The sequence below is a fragment of the Ambystoma mexicanum genome, chromosome 2q, assembly GCF_040938575.1.
Source record: "Ambystoma mexicanum isolate Mex_15411 chromosome 2q, UKY_AmexF1_1, whole genome shotgun sequence".
NCBI classification, from domain to species: Eukaryota; Metazoa; Chordata; class Amphibia; order Caudata; family Ambystomatidae; genus Ambystoma; species Ambystoma mexicanum.
Window position 1 is genome coordinate 792464289 of NC_090924.1, and position 17113 is coordinate 792481401.

A 17113-nucleotide genomic window follows, 5' to 3' on the forward strand; every position below is an offset into this window, starting at 1 on the left:
GAGCCAGTCGTCGAGGTACGGGGTAGATGTGGTGGCCCTGCGACCTGAGGAGGGCCGCCACTGTGTTCAGCCTGGTAAAGACGCTGTGGGCTGAGTTGAGGCCGAAGGGAAGCACCTTGCATTGGAAATGGTAGCCCATGACCCTGAATCGTAGGAAAGAACGATGAGGCTGCCAGATCGGGACGTGTAAGTAAGCATCCTTCAGATCCAGGGAGCACATCCAGTCTCCTTTGCACAATGTCTCCGCTATTAAAGCTGGCGTAACAATCTTGAATTTTTGTAGAGGTAGGGAGAGGGTGGAAAGGTCCAGCACAACTCTCAGGTCTGCTTGTTTCTTTTTCTGAATGGTGAAAATCCTTGAGTAAAAGGCCAAGCTTTGCTGGGAGGCTTGGACTTGCTTCACTGCTGGCTCTCGACAAGTGACAGGATCTCCGCCAAAAGAGTTGCTGTCCCAACCTGTGGGAGCGGAGGGGAAGAGGGAGGAGAGGCTGGGATAGGGAAGCGGTACCCCGTGGATACCACAGACAGGATCCAAGGGTCTGAAATTCTGGAGCCAAAAATGTGCATGGATAGCAAGCCTGCCCCCCACTGGAGACACAGACCCGGAGTGGCATGTCATGCCTTCTTTCCCTCAGGCTGTTGCGGAGGACGACGACGAAAAAAAGCCCTTGACCCCCCCCCTTTTGTTGCTTGCACCGAGGTCGGCGAACGGTCAGCCTGCCTGGACCACCACTCGTGGAAGCCGCAGAACCCTCTGTATGTACGCCCCTTGTACGAGCGCTGCTGTGACAGGGTGTACTTTTTGGGTGTGGTCTTTGTAAGGATGGATAAAGACTTGGCCGTTTGTGAGCTGGTTTTCTTTTTGTCCAGTTCCTCGTCGGTGGTGGAGTGAAGAGGTCACCCACTTCAAACGGAAGGTCTAAGATGCATTCTGGATATTCGGGTTGAATTTAGTAGCACAGAGCCAGGCTGTTCTTCTCATGTCCGTGACAATGCAGAATATCCAGCCAGAGATGTCAATGTGGGCCACGGTTGACTCCATGATGTCTTGTGCCACCATTTTGGCCTCTGCCAGTCCCACCTTGAATCGTGATTGGCTCTGCACCGGAAGCTCTGGGAGGAAATCTGCAATTTCCTGCCAAAGCCTCTGGTTAACGGCTGCCAGCATGGCATCCACGTTGGCTTGAAGATGCAGGGATGCGTTGGAATACAGCTTCTTCCCGTACGCCTCCAAGATCTTCTCCTCCTTGCCTAACAGCACCACGGAGGAAGAGGCCGAGGACGACTGTGGCTTGGAGTATAGTGAAGCCGCAGCGATCACCAAAGAGTGCGGCTGAAAGTGGGCCGATAGCAAGAGTGTATCCCCCTCCATCTGCCTGTACTTGGCGTCCAGGCGTCGATTGGCCGGCTGGACCGAGTGGAGATTGAGCCAGGACTTTGTGGCCAAGGTGACCACGTCCTTCTGCTTCAGGATCCCCGTTCTAGCTGTGGGACGCAACATGAGGACAAGGACCCCTCTGCTGGTTGCTCAACCTCGGGTTGAGCAAGACCCAAGTACTCTGCCAGTCCTGCAAGATGTTCGTGGAAGGTCTTGGCTGACAACGGTGTGTCGGGGTCCTCCTCATCCGTGTCGACCTGAGGGTCCGGTTGGTGCGGCACCAGTGGAGGGGTGCTGGGAGCCCAAGGCTGGGGTGTGGTGACCGGAGCCTGCAGCGGAGGCTGGTGTGGAACCGCCTGCACAATCCGTTGGGGGCCGGAACGGGTGGCTGTACTGGGGCCTGCGGCGCCGGGGCCATTGGCGGGAGCATGTCCCCGAGGATGACCTGCATCTGAGGAGATTATGAGCCAGAGGAACCTATTAAAAAAATGTGTCCTCGCAGGCCAGAGTGGTAGGCAATATTGACGGGCAGCGGGCAGTTGCTGGAGCCATTGCGTGCCCTGCCCATATGGACGCAGCGGGAACCTGCCCTGCTCAAATGAAGGGTAGGCTGTAGGCCACATACTTGGTTTACACCAGTCCCACTTAGACACACGTTCCTCCACCTGCTCCCTGCCTTGGTGCGGTATCGGGCGGATGTCAGGCACGGCGGCCATTTTGTCGCGCTGCCTTTCATGTGCCTGCATCGTGTTGCTCGGCTCACTGTGCCTTGCCGTGTCCAGGACTCGAGTGTGGATCATGGGGCCTACCCTGTTCCTCAGGCCGGGGCCTGGTAGGCGATTTGCCGGTAGAACTGCGTATAGGCACCCACTCTGACATGTTTCCGGTACTAGGGCGTGGCCCCTCAGGTGAAGACCCGGTAAAAAGAACCTTCTGGTCCCTCAGCACTGTCACCGGGAGGATCTACTGACCCTTGTCGGCCGGTAGCTGATGTAGCCTCAGTACTTGTGCTGGTATGAGGACCTGAGCGGTCCCTCCCGCACTGGCGGGTCCTCAGGAAGGAGTCTCCCTTGCGGTGTGTGTTGGAAAAGAGCGGCCCTACCTTGGGCTTGGATCTCCAACTGGCTAGTCTGTTCTTCAGAGACCTCGAGGAGAGCACATTGCACGTGGTAAAAGCTTGCAAGCATTAGCTGGGCCAAGGCAACGTAGGCAGAGGGCATGGGGATCTTTAGTTGGAAAGAACCCGTTGCAGGATGGACACCTGCTGAACCCTGTAGAAGTTGACATGCACCGGGAAGGAGCGGGATGCCTGAGAACCGAGTACCTGAAGGATAAAAGATAAAAAAGACAGAAGAGAAGAAGTATCTGCGCAGGGAATTACATTGCAGAAGCCAAACCCAGGAGCGCTGGTGAATTCAGCCAGTTCCCGTCAAGGCGGAAAAGGGGACTGAGGTGTGACGCCGGAGGGCGGAGGCAGCGCATGCTCACAGGGCCGCACCCCTGCGTGCCTCTTAACTTAAAGGGGAAGAAGGTTTTTTTCTGGTGAAAAAGGTTCTGTCTCCCGTCCCTTGGAAGGGACGCCCAGGCAGTATGGAGTGGGACATGAAGAACTAGGAATACGAGACTGACAGACTGACTCAAATTACAGGGGATTTCCCTCCTTTACTTTGGATTATTAGAAGACGTCATGGCAGAAGAAAGAATGGTGAGCTGCAGGACACAATCAAGCTGATCTTTAGGTAAGTGAAACCGCAAAATATGATGCATAGCAGGAAGCAAAAAGGGCTGGATAACAATGTATCCTCACATCAGTCCAAGAGGCCATATAAACCGGAATACTTTGACAAAGTTACGCTTGCCAACTTTCTGACAAATACTAAAAACTGATACAATTTGAAGAAAAATGCTTTTCAAAAAGAAAATAGTTCTACGAAATGATTGAAATATTTTCATGAGAAATTATGAGTTTAAAACAGAAGTACACAACAGATTTCATTCATACAAAAATCAGAGACACAATATTCAAGTTAAACTTGCAGTATAAACGCCATGAATTTCTCTGTAAAAGTTAACTCTAATTGGGGTTTGTAAATAAGACAACTGCATCAAATTCGAAAGATCATGAAAGTAGCTCTCTCCCCAAAGGGATCCCAATAGTAGAAAAATGCAACAATAAGCAAAGAACGGCATGGCTACATAAATATTTGTTACAGCACTGGAGATGCACGGGTCTGTTTGGCACACCTGTGCCATTACATAGGAATGTTACCCTGCATCATCTCTTTACACGGGCTAATAAAGTATCTTTTTAAATACCATGGGTAAGCTAGAAAAGGGATATAACGAACAAAGGGTGCCCTTCCTGTGAAGTGTTTTTATCAGGATTCCTCAGCTGTGACCGTGTTCGAGGGGAAACGCAATGTTGGTCAAACAATAAGCAAAGTCAAAATGACAAATTGTGAATTGTGGTATGCATTAACCTGCTAAATCTGTTTCCAGTTCTGTGAAAGGAATTGTGGGCTCAATGTCTGAGAGTTTCAGTGCTGGGAGGCAGGAAGCATCCTGTGGCTTGCTTTGAAGAGCAATCAATTCTAAACCTGAAAAAACAAAAAGATTTGTGAATCGTTAGTCACATTTACAAATACAGCTTTCCTCAGCGATAAAAGCCAGAAACCCTCAAATGCATTCCAATACAAGCTCGTTTTTACCCGGCACAATTGTCAAGCAATGATGTCGGACTGCCGTAAAGTTTCCATTTGGTTATCATCACCTTTTCAAATGCTGTATCATGCAGTCTAGAAGTACCTTTTTTTAGCATAAAATGCATCTTGAACATTATGTACAGGGGCACATATTCCACACTTCAGCACAATCATAGCTAGGATAGAACCAAGTTATGTTTAAGGGAGTTGTAAAAACTGGTAACCCTAGACAACAATGAGCATGGAGAATATGAGAAACTAATTAATGTTTTTAACGCGTGTTCACAAACAAAATCAATAGTGATAAGAATTGTCCATGTAGTTGCTCCCTGCATAATCCCACAATTGCCTAAAAATGGGCAGCCGACACGTTTCGACCTTACTTCAGGTATTTTTCAAGGCTGTAACCAAACGATTAAGTTTTGAGTGCACTGTCCACAATATAACCTAGTGCCCAGCAAGGGGGTCGTAACTAGTAAGGCTGTCCCATTCGCGTCAATAGAGACAATATCAAGGTGGACTGCAGTGGACCCGTTACAGCTTGCAGACCTTAAGAAATAAAAGATAGAGAGCGAACGAGAACGTGTGTTGAATGCTTCAGCGGCAAGAATCCAAGTCAAACATATACGTGTGATTTGTACGGATTAGAGGAGGTTTCTCATCCCAGAAACCCTGACTTGGATGCCCTCCCATGTGGCCAGTTAAACCTGACCCTGGGGGTGGTTTCATGCGGAAGGATCACAAGTAGGTAAACTCAAGTCAGGAGGAATGGGAGAACGCTCTGAATAATTTCCCTAATGATTCCAGTTCTGATGGCTTATTGTAAAATTTTGATTTTTATTTTGAAACAAATACGAACATTACGGACGTCAAGTCCCATAATGTCATTAGCACTGAGACAATGAAGAGGGGTAAAGAGTTACCAGAGAGTAGTGTGCAGTCTAGTGGTTGTAAGGACCCACACCCCAATGTGACCTTTCAGAAACATAAATGCCCCTCAGTTGCGGGCCATGGGGAGGAAGCAGAAGATGGAAAGCAGAGGTTGGCGCTGCTTTGTCAATAGCGGGATGCCTTGCAGAGAATGTGAAGGAGGTCGTGGTGCCCAGGAGGTGTAAAGGACGCACAGCAGGAAACAGTAGGGAGGCCAGCTGTCCTGAGGGAGAGAAACGCTCTCATTGTCCTATATCTTGCTCCAGTGTTAGGGTTACACCGGAGCGCGTGTGGAGAAGTGCAAGCTCCATATTAGACAGCACGAGTAGCAGAAAGCGGACTGGAGCTGTCAAACGCAAGGGAAAATCCTGATGAGCAAAGAGACCTATGCAGCAGGTCCAGAGGAGACGCCAGGAAACACTGGTGAGTTGGCCTAATGGAGGTACCCGGGGTGCTCCGAAGTAGACCGCTGGGCAGAAATGCATTGTTTGAATACCAAACCTTAAAAGTAACACAAAGTGAAGGCAATTTCCCTGAAGGGAGATACGAACAGAAGGAAATTGTAACTCAATGCCGAAGCCAAAAGGGGGCAATAACTAAACAAAGTAACTATGATTTACATGAACGGTAAAAGCCAATAAGAAAATATAACCAGCATTACAAAAGCCAAAGAGGGACAGCTATAAAACAAAGGGGATATCATTTTCCCAAAGAAGGATATTCAAACATAGAAATTATGACCTGCATTGCCAAAGCCAAGGACCATCAAGGCAATTTGAATGTCATAGTAAATCATATTAAAGTTATAAATCGCAATGCCAACAGCCAACAGATTGAGTAAGAATAAATCAGACGGCAGGAGAAAAGCCTTCCTTGTAGAAAAGATCAAGGGGGAGAAACTGTAACCTGCATTGCCTGTGGCAAACAGATCAATGTAAGAATAAGAATAATCATTGTACTCTGATAAAACAGTATGAAAGAGGTTGTAAGCCAATTGTGCTGCAAGTGAAGAGACTTACTTCAGAAGCTGTTGATGCAACTTTACCCATTGAGGAGTTAAGTGTGGAAAGTTGAAACCAGCCTCACCACAGAGTATGAATAGTAGTATAGTAGGAGTTTTATTCTGGCAAGCCAGTATACCAGGAAAGAGACAAATAGTGGTTAGTGCTGGCAGGCGGTTGTACCAGGAAGAAGAAGAGTTGAAGTACTGCGACTGTGGTAGAAGGTTGTGAAGATTGTTCTGAAAAGAAGTGGCAATACCACTAATGTGCTTTGATGAACTGTTATATAACCATCCTGATTAAATTAGAAAGTATAATTAATCATCTTGGTTAAAGAGTTGCTTATGAAGAAGAAATACCATGCGATGAAAAGTGATTGCTCTTCTGATAAAGAATCTTTTTCCATTGACTTTCCAATTTGATGTATGAAGAAAGACTGTTACAAAGTAGAAGTGTTAAAGCTGTAACAATTGTCCTAAGAATGAGAAACCTTTTTTTTGGAACTAAGAAAGTCAAGTCGCCAAGTGAAGGACCTATTGGATGCTAAGAACTGTGCATTCCACCTGGAACAGAACTTGGCAAATGAAAAGAAATGGTTTTTGGTCTTTCCATCAATGGAAATGCATCAAAATACAAATGCATTCAATGGAAATCCATCAAAATGATATCTTTTACATCTAAAAGAACATTTCCATCGAAACTTGTCCATCGAATATAGGGATGGACATGTGCTTTTATGTGTAGAAAATAGCATTTTGATGCTTTTATTTCCCACGTTAAAATGTTACATGGAGCGGTCCAGTGCTGAAATTTCGGCACTGGCCGGCTCCTTGTAACGTTTTAATGTATATTGTATATTTGGGGGGTTCCCCCCACAGACCGCCAACCCCAAACCCCCACCTAACCCTTAACCCTAACCCAACCCTAATTCTAACCGTAGCCCTAACCCTTGCCCTAACCCCAACCCGGATTCTAACCCTTGCCCTAACCCCAACCCGGATTCTAACCCTTGCCCTAACACCAACGCTAATTCTAACCCTTGCCCTAAACCTAAAATCTATCGAAATCCATCAAATTTTATTCAAAGAAAATGCATTTAGATGGAAATTATTTTCGATGAATAAAATTTAATGGAAAGGACTTAGATTAATTGGATTTAGATGTAAAGTCTAGATACCAAAAGAAATTATTCTGAAATTGAACTTGGTTAGAATCATCCTCAACTGATTCAGGGGGAGGGCATCCAACCCTGGTCACAAGGATTATTGTTTTATTTATATTTGAATATATATGTTATTTTGCGCCTTTTGTGACCCATCCCTTTAATGTGTAATTCAGGCCTTAAAGTTAGCGCCTTCTTTATTGTACCAGATGGACATTGCAACCCACACAGTGATCTGAAGGTCTTAGCCCCTTAAACAGTATATCTTGTATATACTAACACTGTTAGGCCGCCCAGCAACAGATCCAACACTGAGTTTAAGAAATACATTATGACCTATGCCCAATGATAGTTAATCTATACTTGAGAAGGAACAAGTTGCTTACCTGTAACTATTGTTCTCCAGCATGGGTCTGGCATGGATTCAAATGCTCATGAATATTCCCCGTCGCCAGGCTGGGAATCCTCAGTAAAGAAAAAAATCAGTATCAGTTTCGTTTCTGATCTGTCTTTCTTAGTAGTAACCAATCACTGGTCGCTGGGTCATACTGCCCCCAACCAATGACTGCCCTCTCCTTAAGCCCCTCCCCCTGCAGCCATCCTCAGATTTTTACCGCACGTTCAAGTGTTGGGAGTCCTCGTGCTTTAGCTCTCGAGCTTTTACTGCGTTTTGCGTTTTTTCAAAGAGTTTAATCTCATTTCTTCGGTCAATCGAGCCTCAAGCTCCTCCGTTTCTACTTCCGAACAACGGGGACCCGTTTCGGAATGTTCTACGCCCCTCAAGGGCGAAGTTTTCGTCGAGTTACGCTTCGCGGAGGATTCCAGAAGATCTGAGGCCTACCCTGTGGACATGGCCCAGGACAAGGGAAGCTCTACACCCAGATCCAAGCTGATCAGGAACTGCCCTGGATGCGGATTACAGAATGTTTTCAAGGAGGATGAGCATTCGAGATGTCTCTACTGCCTTCACGAAAACAAAACGCACCTGGAGATGGACTGTGCGTTTTGCAAGAATATGTCGGAACAGACCATGAAGGATCAGGGTATCCGCCTCACCAACTGGCTGGAGGGGAAGAGCCCGGCTGGTGAGAAGAAGAGGTCTGAGCGGTCTTTTAAGTCCTTCGAGGGCACTCCAGCGACGGGGGCCCAACAGAAGGTAAAGCAATGCAAGTTTACGGGCACCGGGAGCGCCGAAGGGTCGGGCTTCTTGGCTGCCAGGCAGGGCACACTTTCACCGACGGCATCAACCACGAGCCAACGCTCTGGTTCGGGGAAGCGAAAATTCGAGAACCCGGGTGAGCATGCGTCTTTCCTTTGGTGTCAAGAGCCACAGGTCTTAGAATCTGCCGGACAAGATAGACTAATATTGGATGAATGGGAATGTGTGGCCACAAGGGCAAATGTCAAGTGTTTTATCGAATGTGTAACACTACAAATGTTGCCGACACTGCATGCCAATTCGATGAGCCCAGCTGACCGATTGACCTGAGACGGATCTTCACAGCATCACGTGAATCTGCAGCAATCACGGCTCACCGACCCTATAGCACCCATAGGTGCCCGTCCCTAGTGACCAATCCCAACTCTTCATGTGCCCCCTATGCCCCCCCCCCCCCTGGATGACGCAAAAGCGGTATAAAAATGATTTGTAACATGTTTTCTGCAGAGCGCTCTCAGCGTGAGCAAAGTAGATCCTGCTTGCCCTACAAGCACATACCTGTTCTGCATGGTCATTAGCCGTAAAGCTCGGAGTTCCACTTTTATTACGTTGAACCCTTTTTCTGTGTCGTCAACCAATTTGATACGTTCCCATCTGGTGATCTGAAGCCATTTTGCATTCGCTCTTGCCTGGATGCTGGGAACGAGAGACGCAAAGAATGTCTTGACAGAGCTGAACAACCGGAATCGATCGGGAATCTGTGCCAACAGTTCTGATGATTTGGCGGAGATATAGTTGGATGACCTTTTCTTCCTCCGCACTGTGCTCTGTAGACTGGCAGACGCAAGATGTCTCTACTCTAAAAATTGTATACTGTATTTTCACTGTGACAACTCGGGTGGTAAAAGATCATCAATCTAGCTGTCAATTGGGCCAGCACTATAAAGCTTGGATCGACCGTTCAAGCTAGCCCCTTAGCACTCTGGCCATCACAATTGGGGTACCGGGTATCATTGCATCCAATATGTAATGTAAGGTTATAAAGCATTTGTATAGTGCCTGTGCCCATTGGGATGGCCTCAAAGCGCCATAAGTGAACGCCTTTGGTGGACCGAAGTCCGGGATATGGGAGGTTTGTCAGAGGTGATTAGAATGCATGTGTGAATTTGGCCAATACGAAAGTAGGTAGGGGTTGCCAAGTCCATGCTAGCAACACATGTCAAGCTGGCTTGTGGATGGGTGCTGTGAGCTTGTCGGGAGAGTATGTGAGTCCAGGAGACTGGTTATGTGCCCAGCTAGACCACATTTTTGTTGTGGGATTTAGCTGCATTCCAAAGGGAGAGGTATTGTGTGATGTGGCATCAAGTAGCATATGATTGCGTATGTGTGTGGGTAGGTGTCTGTCACTATTTTCCATCGCCATGGAGTGAGATACATACCCATGCATCCTGGTTGGCCTGTGGTACGACTTCTGTCCTGCGATCTGCTAGGGTCCTTTCTCCGAGTCACTTAGAACATTCTTTGAGGGACTCATTAATGCCCCAACTTTTCTGGCAGAGAGTTAAATAGCATGAGGTGCGGAAGGGGGGGTCAAGCACATGGCTTTGAAGGTGGACTGTCGCCCGACAGGGATTCAGTGGAGGACACACAGGGCGGCATGTGATGTGCTTTCTTGGGCAAACGGCAAGGAGGAGCCGAGCTGCTGTATTTTTTGACCCTTTGGAGTTTTCTGAGTGTAGATGCAGGGGCGCCCAGGTATAGGGAGTTAACAGAGTCTAGGGGAGAGAGGACGATGGTTGTGATTTTGCTGCGACTCTGAGGGTAGAAGAGGTGGGGGAAAATGCGTCTGAGAATGCAAAGGTGTAGCAAGCATGATTTGGAAACCATTGATGTGGTGTGAAAGTGTCAGATCTGCACCCATGGTACAGCCCAGGCTTTCTACTGAGTTGGAAGAAGCAGGAGGAGGGCCTAGGGAGGACGGCCATGGGGAGGGGGGTTGGGTGAAGAGTGCAGTCTTCCTGCAGATCATGATTTTGTTGTTTACAGGGTTGAGGAGGGGGTAGTTGGCTGCCATCCAGTGGTCTATTTCTGTGAGGCATGAAGCAAGGTGGGGGGGATGGGTTAGAAGAGGTCTTCGGGATCTTGAAAATTATCTAGGTGTCGTCTGCATAGTTGTTAACAGGTTAGGCCATGTGAGCGATCCGAGAACAGGGAGACAACACGGGTAGCAGTTAAAAAGCAAGGGGGATAGGGAGATGCCCTGTGGTACTCAATTGATGACCGGGTTTGGGGTCAAGGATTAAAGAGGCATGTGGGTAATTTGTGATCTGTTGGTGAGGAACGAGGATGTCCACATCAATGTAGTATCCCTGATGACGAGGGAACGGAGTCTGTGAGGGTGCAGTGGTCGATAATGTCAAAGGCCGCCAATGTGGTCGATGAGGAGAAATGTTGCACAGCCGTCAGAGTCTGCTGTTCTTTTGAGATCCACCCAGCTGGAGACTAGGGAGGATTCAGTTCCTCTTAGGTATCTGAAGCCAGACTGGGCAAAGTCGAAGAGGAGGTTAAAAATGCAAAGCTGCGAGTAGGTTGTTCGGTCAATTCATTCGGCTATGAAACGGTTGTTAGAGATAGGTCTGTAGATAGACGGTAGGAGTGGTTCAAGGGAGGGGTTTTTGAGAAGGGGTTTGATGACGGATGTCTTGAAAGCGGCTGGGAAAGAGCCGGATATGAGGGAGGAATTCATGATAGGTCTTGCGATGCAGCCTGCACAGGCTGAGGAAAGGATATATATATATATTTTAAGAGAACGGGAGGGCACAGGTCTCCCAGGGATATTGATGGACGGCTGTAGGCGAGTAGCTTCACAAATTCAGGTGGCGAGATGGGAGAGAAGGAGGAGAAGATAGGGCAGGCCGTGGGAGGGTCTTGGAGGTCAAATGGGGTGCAAGTGATCGGGGCGGGAGCACTGCTAATTTAGCGCCTATGGTGTGGTTTATTTTCACTGCTATGTTTTGGAAGCGGTCTTAGAGGGTGTCACAGAGTGCTTGGGAGGTGGATGTGCAGAAAGAGGGCTTTAATTCTGAGATCTTGCGGAGTTCCCTGTTAGTGTTACAGCTATTAGTGATTCTGTTCCAATAGGATTATTCTTCTGGATTTCTGCCTTGCAGGCTTTGATCGGACCGGCATATTGCTGCTCTATTCTGGGGTGATGGGTCACCTGCCATCTGTGTTCCAGGGTGTGATTTTGTGTTTTGAGAGATGGAGAGAACCATCTGGGGGAAAGGGGTTTGTGTGTGGGAGAAGGATCTGAAGGAGGCAAGAGGTCTGAGGGCACTGGAGAGCCATTGGTCAAAATGGCCAATGGAAGGCAGACCTCAGAGTAGAGGGAGATTGGGTAGGGAGGCAAGCAGGGAGGTAGCCAAGTCCGGAGTTAGTATTACCTTGTCCTACAATGGAAAGGGCGTGGAAGTTCCAGGGATAGTCAAGATGGCTGAGAGGTTTGTGGAGATGAGGGGGTAGCATGGAGATTAGATTGGAGGAGTAGAAGATTGCATCAAGGGTATGTCCTGTAGAGTGTTTGGCTCTTAACAGTTGAGTCATGTGGAGGTCTTGCAGGTTGTCCAGGGGAAGTTGTGTCATGAGGTTATGCAGAACATTGAACCAGATGTTGAGATCGCTTAGAATGGTGAGGGAGGGGTGGGTGAGCAGGATGGCCGCTACGGAGTCGCTGAGGGTATCAGCAGTGTTTCTGTTGTAGCTTGGGGTCTGTATGCGAGAAAGAAGCTGTGAGAAAGGGAGGGTTGATGAGAAATTTCACTAAGATTTGCAGTCTGCATTGCAGGCTTGTTCCTTGGAGTGTGAGGTGCGTTTTGTGGAGGATGGCAATCCCGCCTGCACTGCTGGCTCTGTTGTGCATGAGTGTAGCCTGGGGAAAGGCCTTGTGTGCAATGGGTCAGACAACCTTGGAGGACCAGGTTTCTATGATGAAAAGGATGTCAGGGCATTCAGAGGATAACACGTCTTATATATTGTGGTGATTTTTGGCGACATATCTGGTGTGAATTAGGATGCATGACAGTCTGCACCTAAGAAGGCCAGTTGTGGCAGGGGTTTAGGAGTGGGAGAAATGGAGTTTCATGGTAGAAGCTGGCTCCATGGAGGGGGGAGCAGTGGAGGAAAGGCTGAAGGGTAGAGAGAGGTCAGGGCCGGGGATCCCCGGGGGGGTGGGGTGCTCCTCTGGAGGGGTTAGTGTGAAAAAGAGGGAGGTTAGGGGGAGCCAGGAATAGTCAAGGGAAGATGAGGTGTCTCTGTTGTGGGAGGAGGGGAAGATGCTGTGGGTATTCTTGGTGTCCACGAGAAGAGTGCTTACGAGGTGTAGATGTATGATTTGTTTAATTACAAACTGTACAGAGTTACAGATTACAAAAGCATAAGCTTACAAATAGTAACTCAATTGAGCCAAGAGCCGAGAATAACAACACTGCACTAGAGAATAGATAAAAACTAGTGCAGAATATTGTGTCTCTCTATAGCTTGGCCATCCCATGAAGAGCCTCAAGAGAAACCAACACAGATGCCAGATTCACCATAACCAGTATTACATCAGCTGCACCGACTGTCAGTGAGGAGGAGAATTGGATTCAAGACGATGTCTCAGAAATAAATAGTCCTACTTCTGGTGCCCACTATACATTTGTTGCATCCTCAAAGATATTGCTGCACAAGAGCATCAGCATACTATGGGAAGCCTCCAATTCTATGACAAGACAGGAGGCTCGCATTATGCTTTATCTTTCTTTAATACTGCCACAACAGCTTTTCAACGTGAACTTTTAAACATCTATTTTTGTGCTTTTTTTTTTTTACAAAAAATAAAATAGCCAATCCGAAGTTTAAAAGTTTCAAACCAGAGTCTTACATCTCGAAAAACTCTCAAACTCCCATGCACCTCCGGGAGTGCCGTAGTCCTGACCCTATCCCATGCTCCAATGTGGTGATAGGTCATCCTATAAGAACCCTACTGTCCCAGGTCCTTTGCTCTTTCTTTTTGCTGCCATGAGATAAGTACTTTCTTGTTGCTGCCATGAGATAAGTACATCATAATTCACTCTCTTGTTTAATTAATAGTGATAGCAGTGTAGTATAGAACTTTGTATTAAAAGCGCGTAAGCCGCGCAAATGTAAACTATTTATCAAAAAGTAAATACAATTATTACAGTGAACTAAAGTGTACTTCAGTGCGTTTGTTTCCTTTTCTCTCACGCGTTGGCGTCGAGCGCAGCAAGTTATTTCTGTGAAGAGGAGGCGGGGTAGGACCCACGAGCAAACGCGCTCGCCTCAGGTTCCCTACCTCGCTCCTCGGTTTCGCGCAGTCGAACACGACGTGCGACAGGACCCAGGGGAGCGAGAGGAGCTGATTTCCCGTCATCCCCTAGGAGGTCTTCCGCCGGCAGCACAAAGTTTTCATTGCGTTGCGTATGCCGAGTGAGGAGAAAGCGGAGTGACACGGTTTTAGAAAAAGAAAAAAAAAGAAGTATAATCAAATTTTCCACCAGAGAAAAAAGGGATTCAGACTAGAATTGTCAAAGGTGTCTAACTTTAATCCCTTGCTGACAGCACAGCAGTTAGCCTTGCTAACACTATGGCTCTTGACAAAAGTCCCGGTGCTACTCCCTCTACCTCGCCAGAATGGTCAGAAGAGGAGTGGGAAGAAAGTCTTTACCAACAGGACTCAGACCTGTCACAGAGCTTCAAGCAGGTACTAGGAGATTCCTTGATCAGAGCGTTGTCTCAAGGCGTGCAGCCCATTACCCAAAAGGCTGGATATACTGGAAGCCGTTTTTAACGAGCAGCAAGCTCTGCTTCCAAAAAAGAGAAAGGCAGAATGCCAAGATGAAGAGCTGTCAGCCAGACACCCCGAAGATGGAGTTGAACCCAGGGGGAGGAAAGCGGCTCGCAAGAGTAAACACTCTGTGACCCCCCCCCCGAGCAATCTGAATAGGGAGGATTCCACTCCCCAAGAGAATAGCGACCCTGTCACCAGGCTTAAAATAGCCTTCTTGGAAAAGAAAAGAAGCCAGGACAGACCCCCTACCCCAGGGGTGAGTAATCCAGGGGACAACGATGAAGGCTACATGCCGGATGATGAAGGTGATGAAGTAGAAGAGGATCACCTTTACAAAGAGGCGATAGATCCTCAAGAACCTGAGAGTTCAACAGATATGTTTGACCCAGAGGCTATCAGACACCCTAAGTCATCAGAGTGGGTCCCATCACTCAGAGTGGCAGCCTACATGGCTCAACGTATACGCAAGCCACTGGATAGAGAAATAAGGTCGCGGATGCGGTCAGAATGCCCTAGACCGGAGTTGCCAGGCAAGCTAGCCGACACTCCTGAATTTGACCCCAAAATGGTCGCCTTTGTTACAAAGACGGTGAAAGACATATGTAAGGGTGTAGACCGAGCCTGGCGAGGGTGCCAAGATAAGCTCCTTGACCTAGCCGGCCCATTGGCAAAGATAATGGATCTCGCAGAGAAAGCGAAGGACACAGGTACTCCTGTAGATGCTTCCGTGTTAGCCAGTTGGGCTCAGAGAGCCGTATGCATCTTGGGAAACGTAAAGTGCACATTATCAGCCGAGAGAAGAAGTGTTGTTCTTCTTAAGATCGACAGCAAGCTAAGCGATTTAGCGTCGTACGAGGCAGGTGAAGGAGCAAGAGGCCTACTTTTCGGTGAAGCATTCGCTAAGGAGATGGCACAGTTCGTGGGAACTTATTCAGCTCTTGAACGAGCACAAGGCTCAATCAAAAAGATTTTCCCCACTCGAGTTTTTTCCGGGACCGGACGTTACAGGGGTTGTACGTCCGGTCGGTTTAACTATCAACGAAGACCCCAGGGGCCGCGCGCCCAATATTGGGAAGGAAGACAACAAGACACATTCTTCCCGGCCAGGTCCAGATTTCCCAGAGGACGAAGAGGGAGAGGTGCATACCGGCAACCAAATGCCTCAGGAGGTGAGTGCAATGAGAGTTCGAGTAGGAGGGAGAACCATCCAGTTTCTAAGCGCATTGCAAGCATTATCGCGCGATGCATGGGTACTGCGAGCAGTAGCAGGATTACAGCTAGAATTTGTGGGGAACCCAGTTCAGAGATCAGAACCCATTTTATTCAGATGCCTCGAGAAGAGGCAAGGTTGTTGAGCAGCGAAATTCTCCAATTAGCAGACATAAATGCTATAGAAAAAGATACGCGAGGAGGGCCAGGCTTCCTCAGCAATTTATTTCTTGTTCACAGGGGGGACAAAGTACGCCCTGTCATAAACCTGAAGAAACTGAACGAATGGGTGGTTTACAATCATTTCAAGATGGAGGGCATTCATCTACTCCGAGATCTCCTCCGGACGGGGGACTGATTAGCGCGATTAGACCTCAAAGAAGCGTATCTAACGATTCCGATAGCTCAAGAGTTTCGGAAATATCTGAGGTTTCGGTGGGAAGGAGCGATATGGCACTTCACGTGTCTTCCCTTCGGACTAGCATCGGCACCTTGGGCATTCACCAAGTTGATGAAACCCGTTGCAGCAGCCATAAGAGAGCGAGGCATTCGCATAATCATTTATCTAGACGACATTCTCGTCATGGGTTCAGACCAAGTCACGCTTTCCAAGAACGTTCAATGGATATTCACGCTCTTGACCTCGCTAGGATTCCTAGTAAATTTAGACAAATCTCAGCTAGTGCAAAATATAGAATTCCTGGGTTTCAGTATAGACACAAACAAAGCAACCCTAGAGCTACCACATCACAAAGTGAAGGCTATAAAGAAAGAGCTCAGAACAGTTATAGCAAAGAAAGTCATATCTCTTCGAGCTCTTGCAAGGGTAGTTGGCCTGCTAGCGGCTTCGATTCAAGCGATTTTTCCGGGTTCGCTCCATTATCGAGCTCTGCAGAGGTTCAAGGTAAGACACCTACCAGAGGTGGTAGGATATCACCAGCTAGTGACCCTAGACCCAGAAGCGATCTCGGAACTCCACTGGTGGCTCGCCAACATGAAGGCCTGGAATGGCCGTGCGATTTTCGGAGACTCACCGGACATCGTCATAGAATCAGATGCATGCAGGTCCGGATGGGGAGCCAGATGCGAGAATTTAGAGACAGGGGGAAATGGTCGGAACAGGAACTAGAAATGCACATAAACTGTCTCGAACTTTTGGCAGGGTCCTTTGCAGTACGAGCATTTACGAAGGACAAAGTTCAGTGTTGCGTTCTGCTCAAAATGGACAACATTTCAGCAGTGCATTATATCAACAAGCTGGGAGGAACGAGATCGAGGATGCTAGCAGAACTAGCGAAAGATTTTTGGCACTACTGCCTTCAGAATCAAGTAGCAATCACAGCAGAGTATCTGCCAGGGACACTCAACGAGAGAGCGGACTGGAATTCAAGATATCTTGTAGATTCAAGCGATTGGAAACTACACCAGAGTGTGTTCAACAGATTGCAGAACCTCTGGGGTCCCATTCATATAGATCTATTTGCGTCCAGACTGAACGCTCAGACGCAGACTTATTTCAGTTGGAGATTAGACCCAGGGCAGCGGGCACAGACGCCTTCCTCCAACTTTGGAACGGAACTCTGAATTATGCCTTCCATCCATTTCTCATGATCTCTAGAGCACTAGTGAAAGTACGCAGGGAGCGAGGAGACCTATTGATAGTCCTTCTCCTCTGGAGGTCGCAGCCTTGGTTTCCAGTAGTGATGGAACTTTCTACGGATTTT

At 47.9% G+C, this 17113-nt stretch overlaps 1 protein-coding gene across 1 annotated transcript in view; it reads right to left on the reverse strand.

Moving 5' to 3' along the window:
• Nucleotides 1-17113, reverse strand: part of PITRM1 (pitrilysin metallopeptidase 1) — a 1609076-nt gene that overhangs the window by 877913 nt on the left and 714050 nt on the right. The window contains exon 15 of the mRNA XM_069648021.1: nt 3859-3975. Within this exon, the coding sequence (XP_069504122.1) occupies nt 3859-3975 (117 nt within the window). The remainder of the gene's footprint in view (nt 1-3858; nt 3976-17113) is intronic.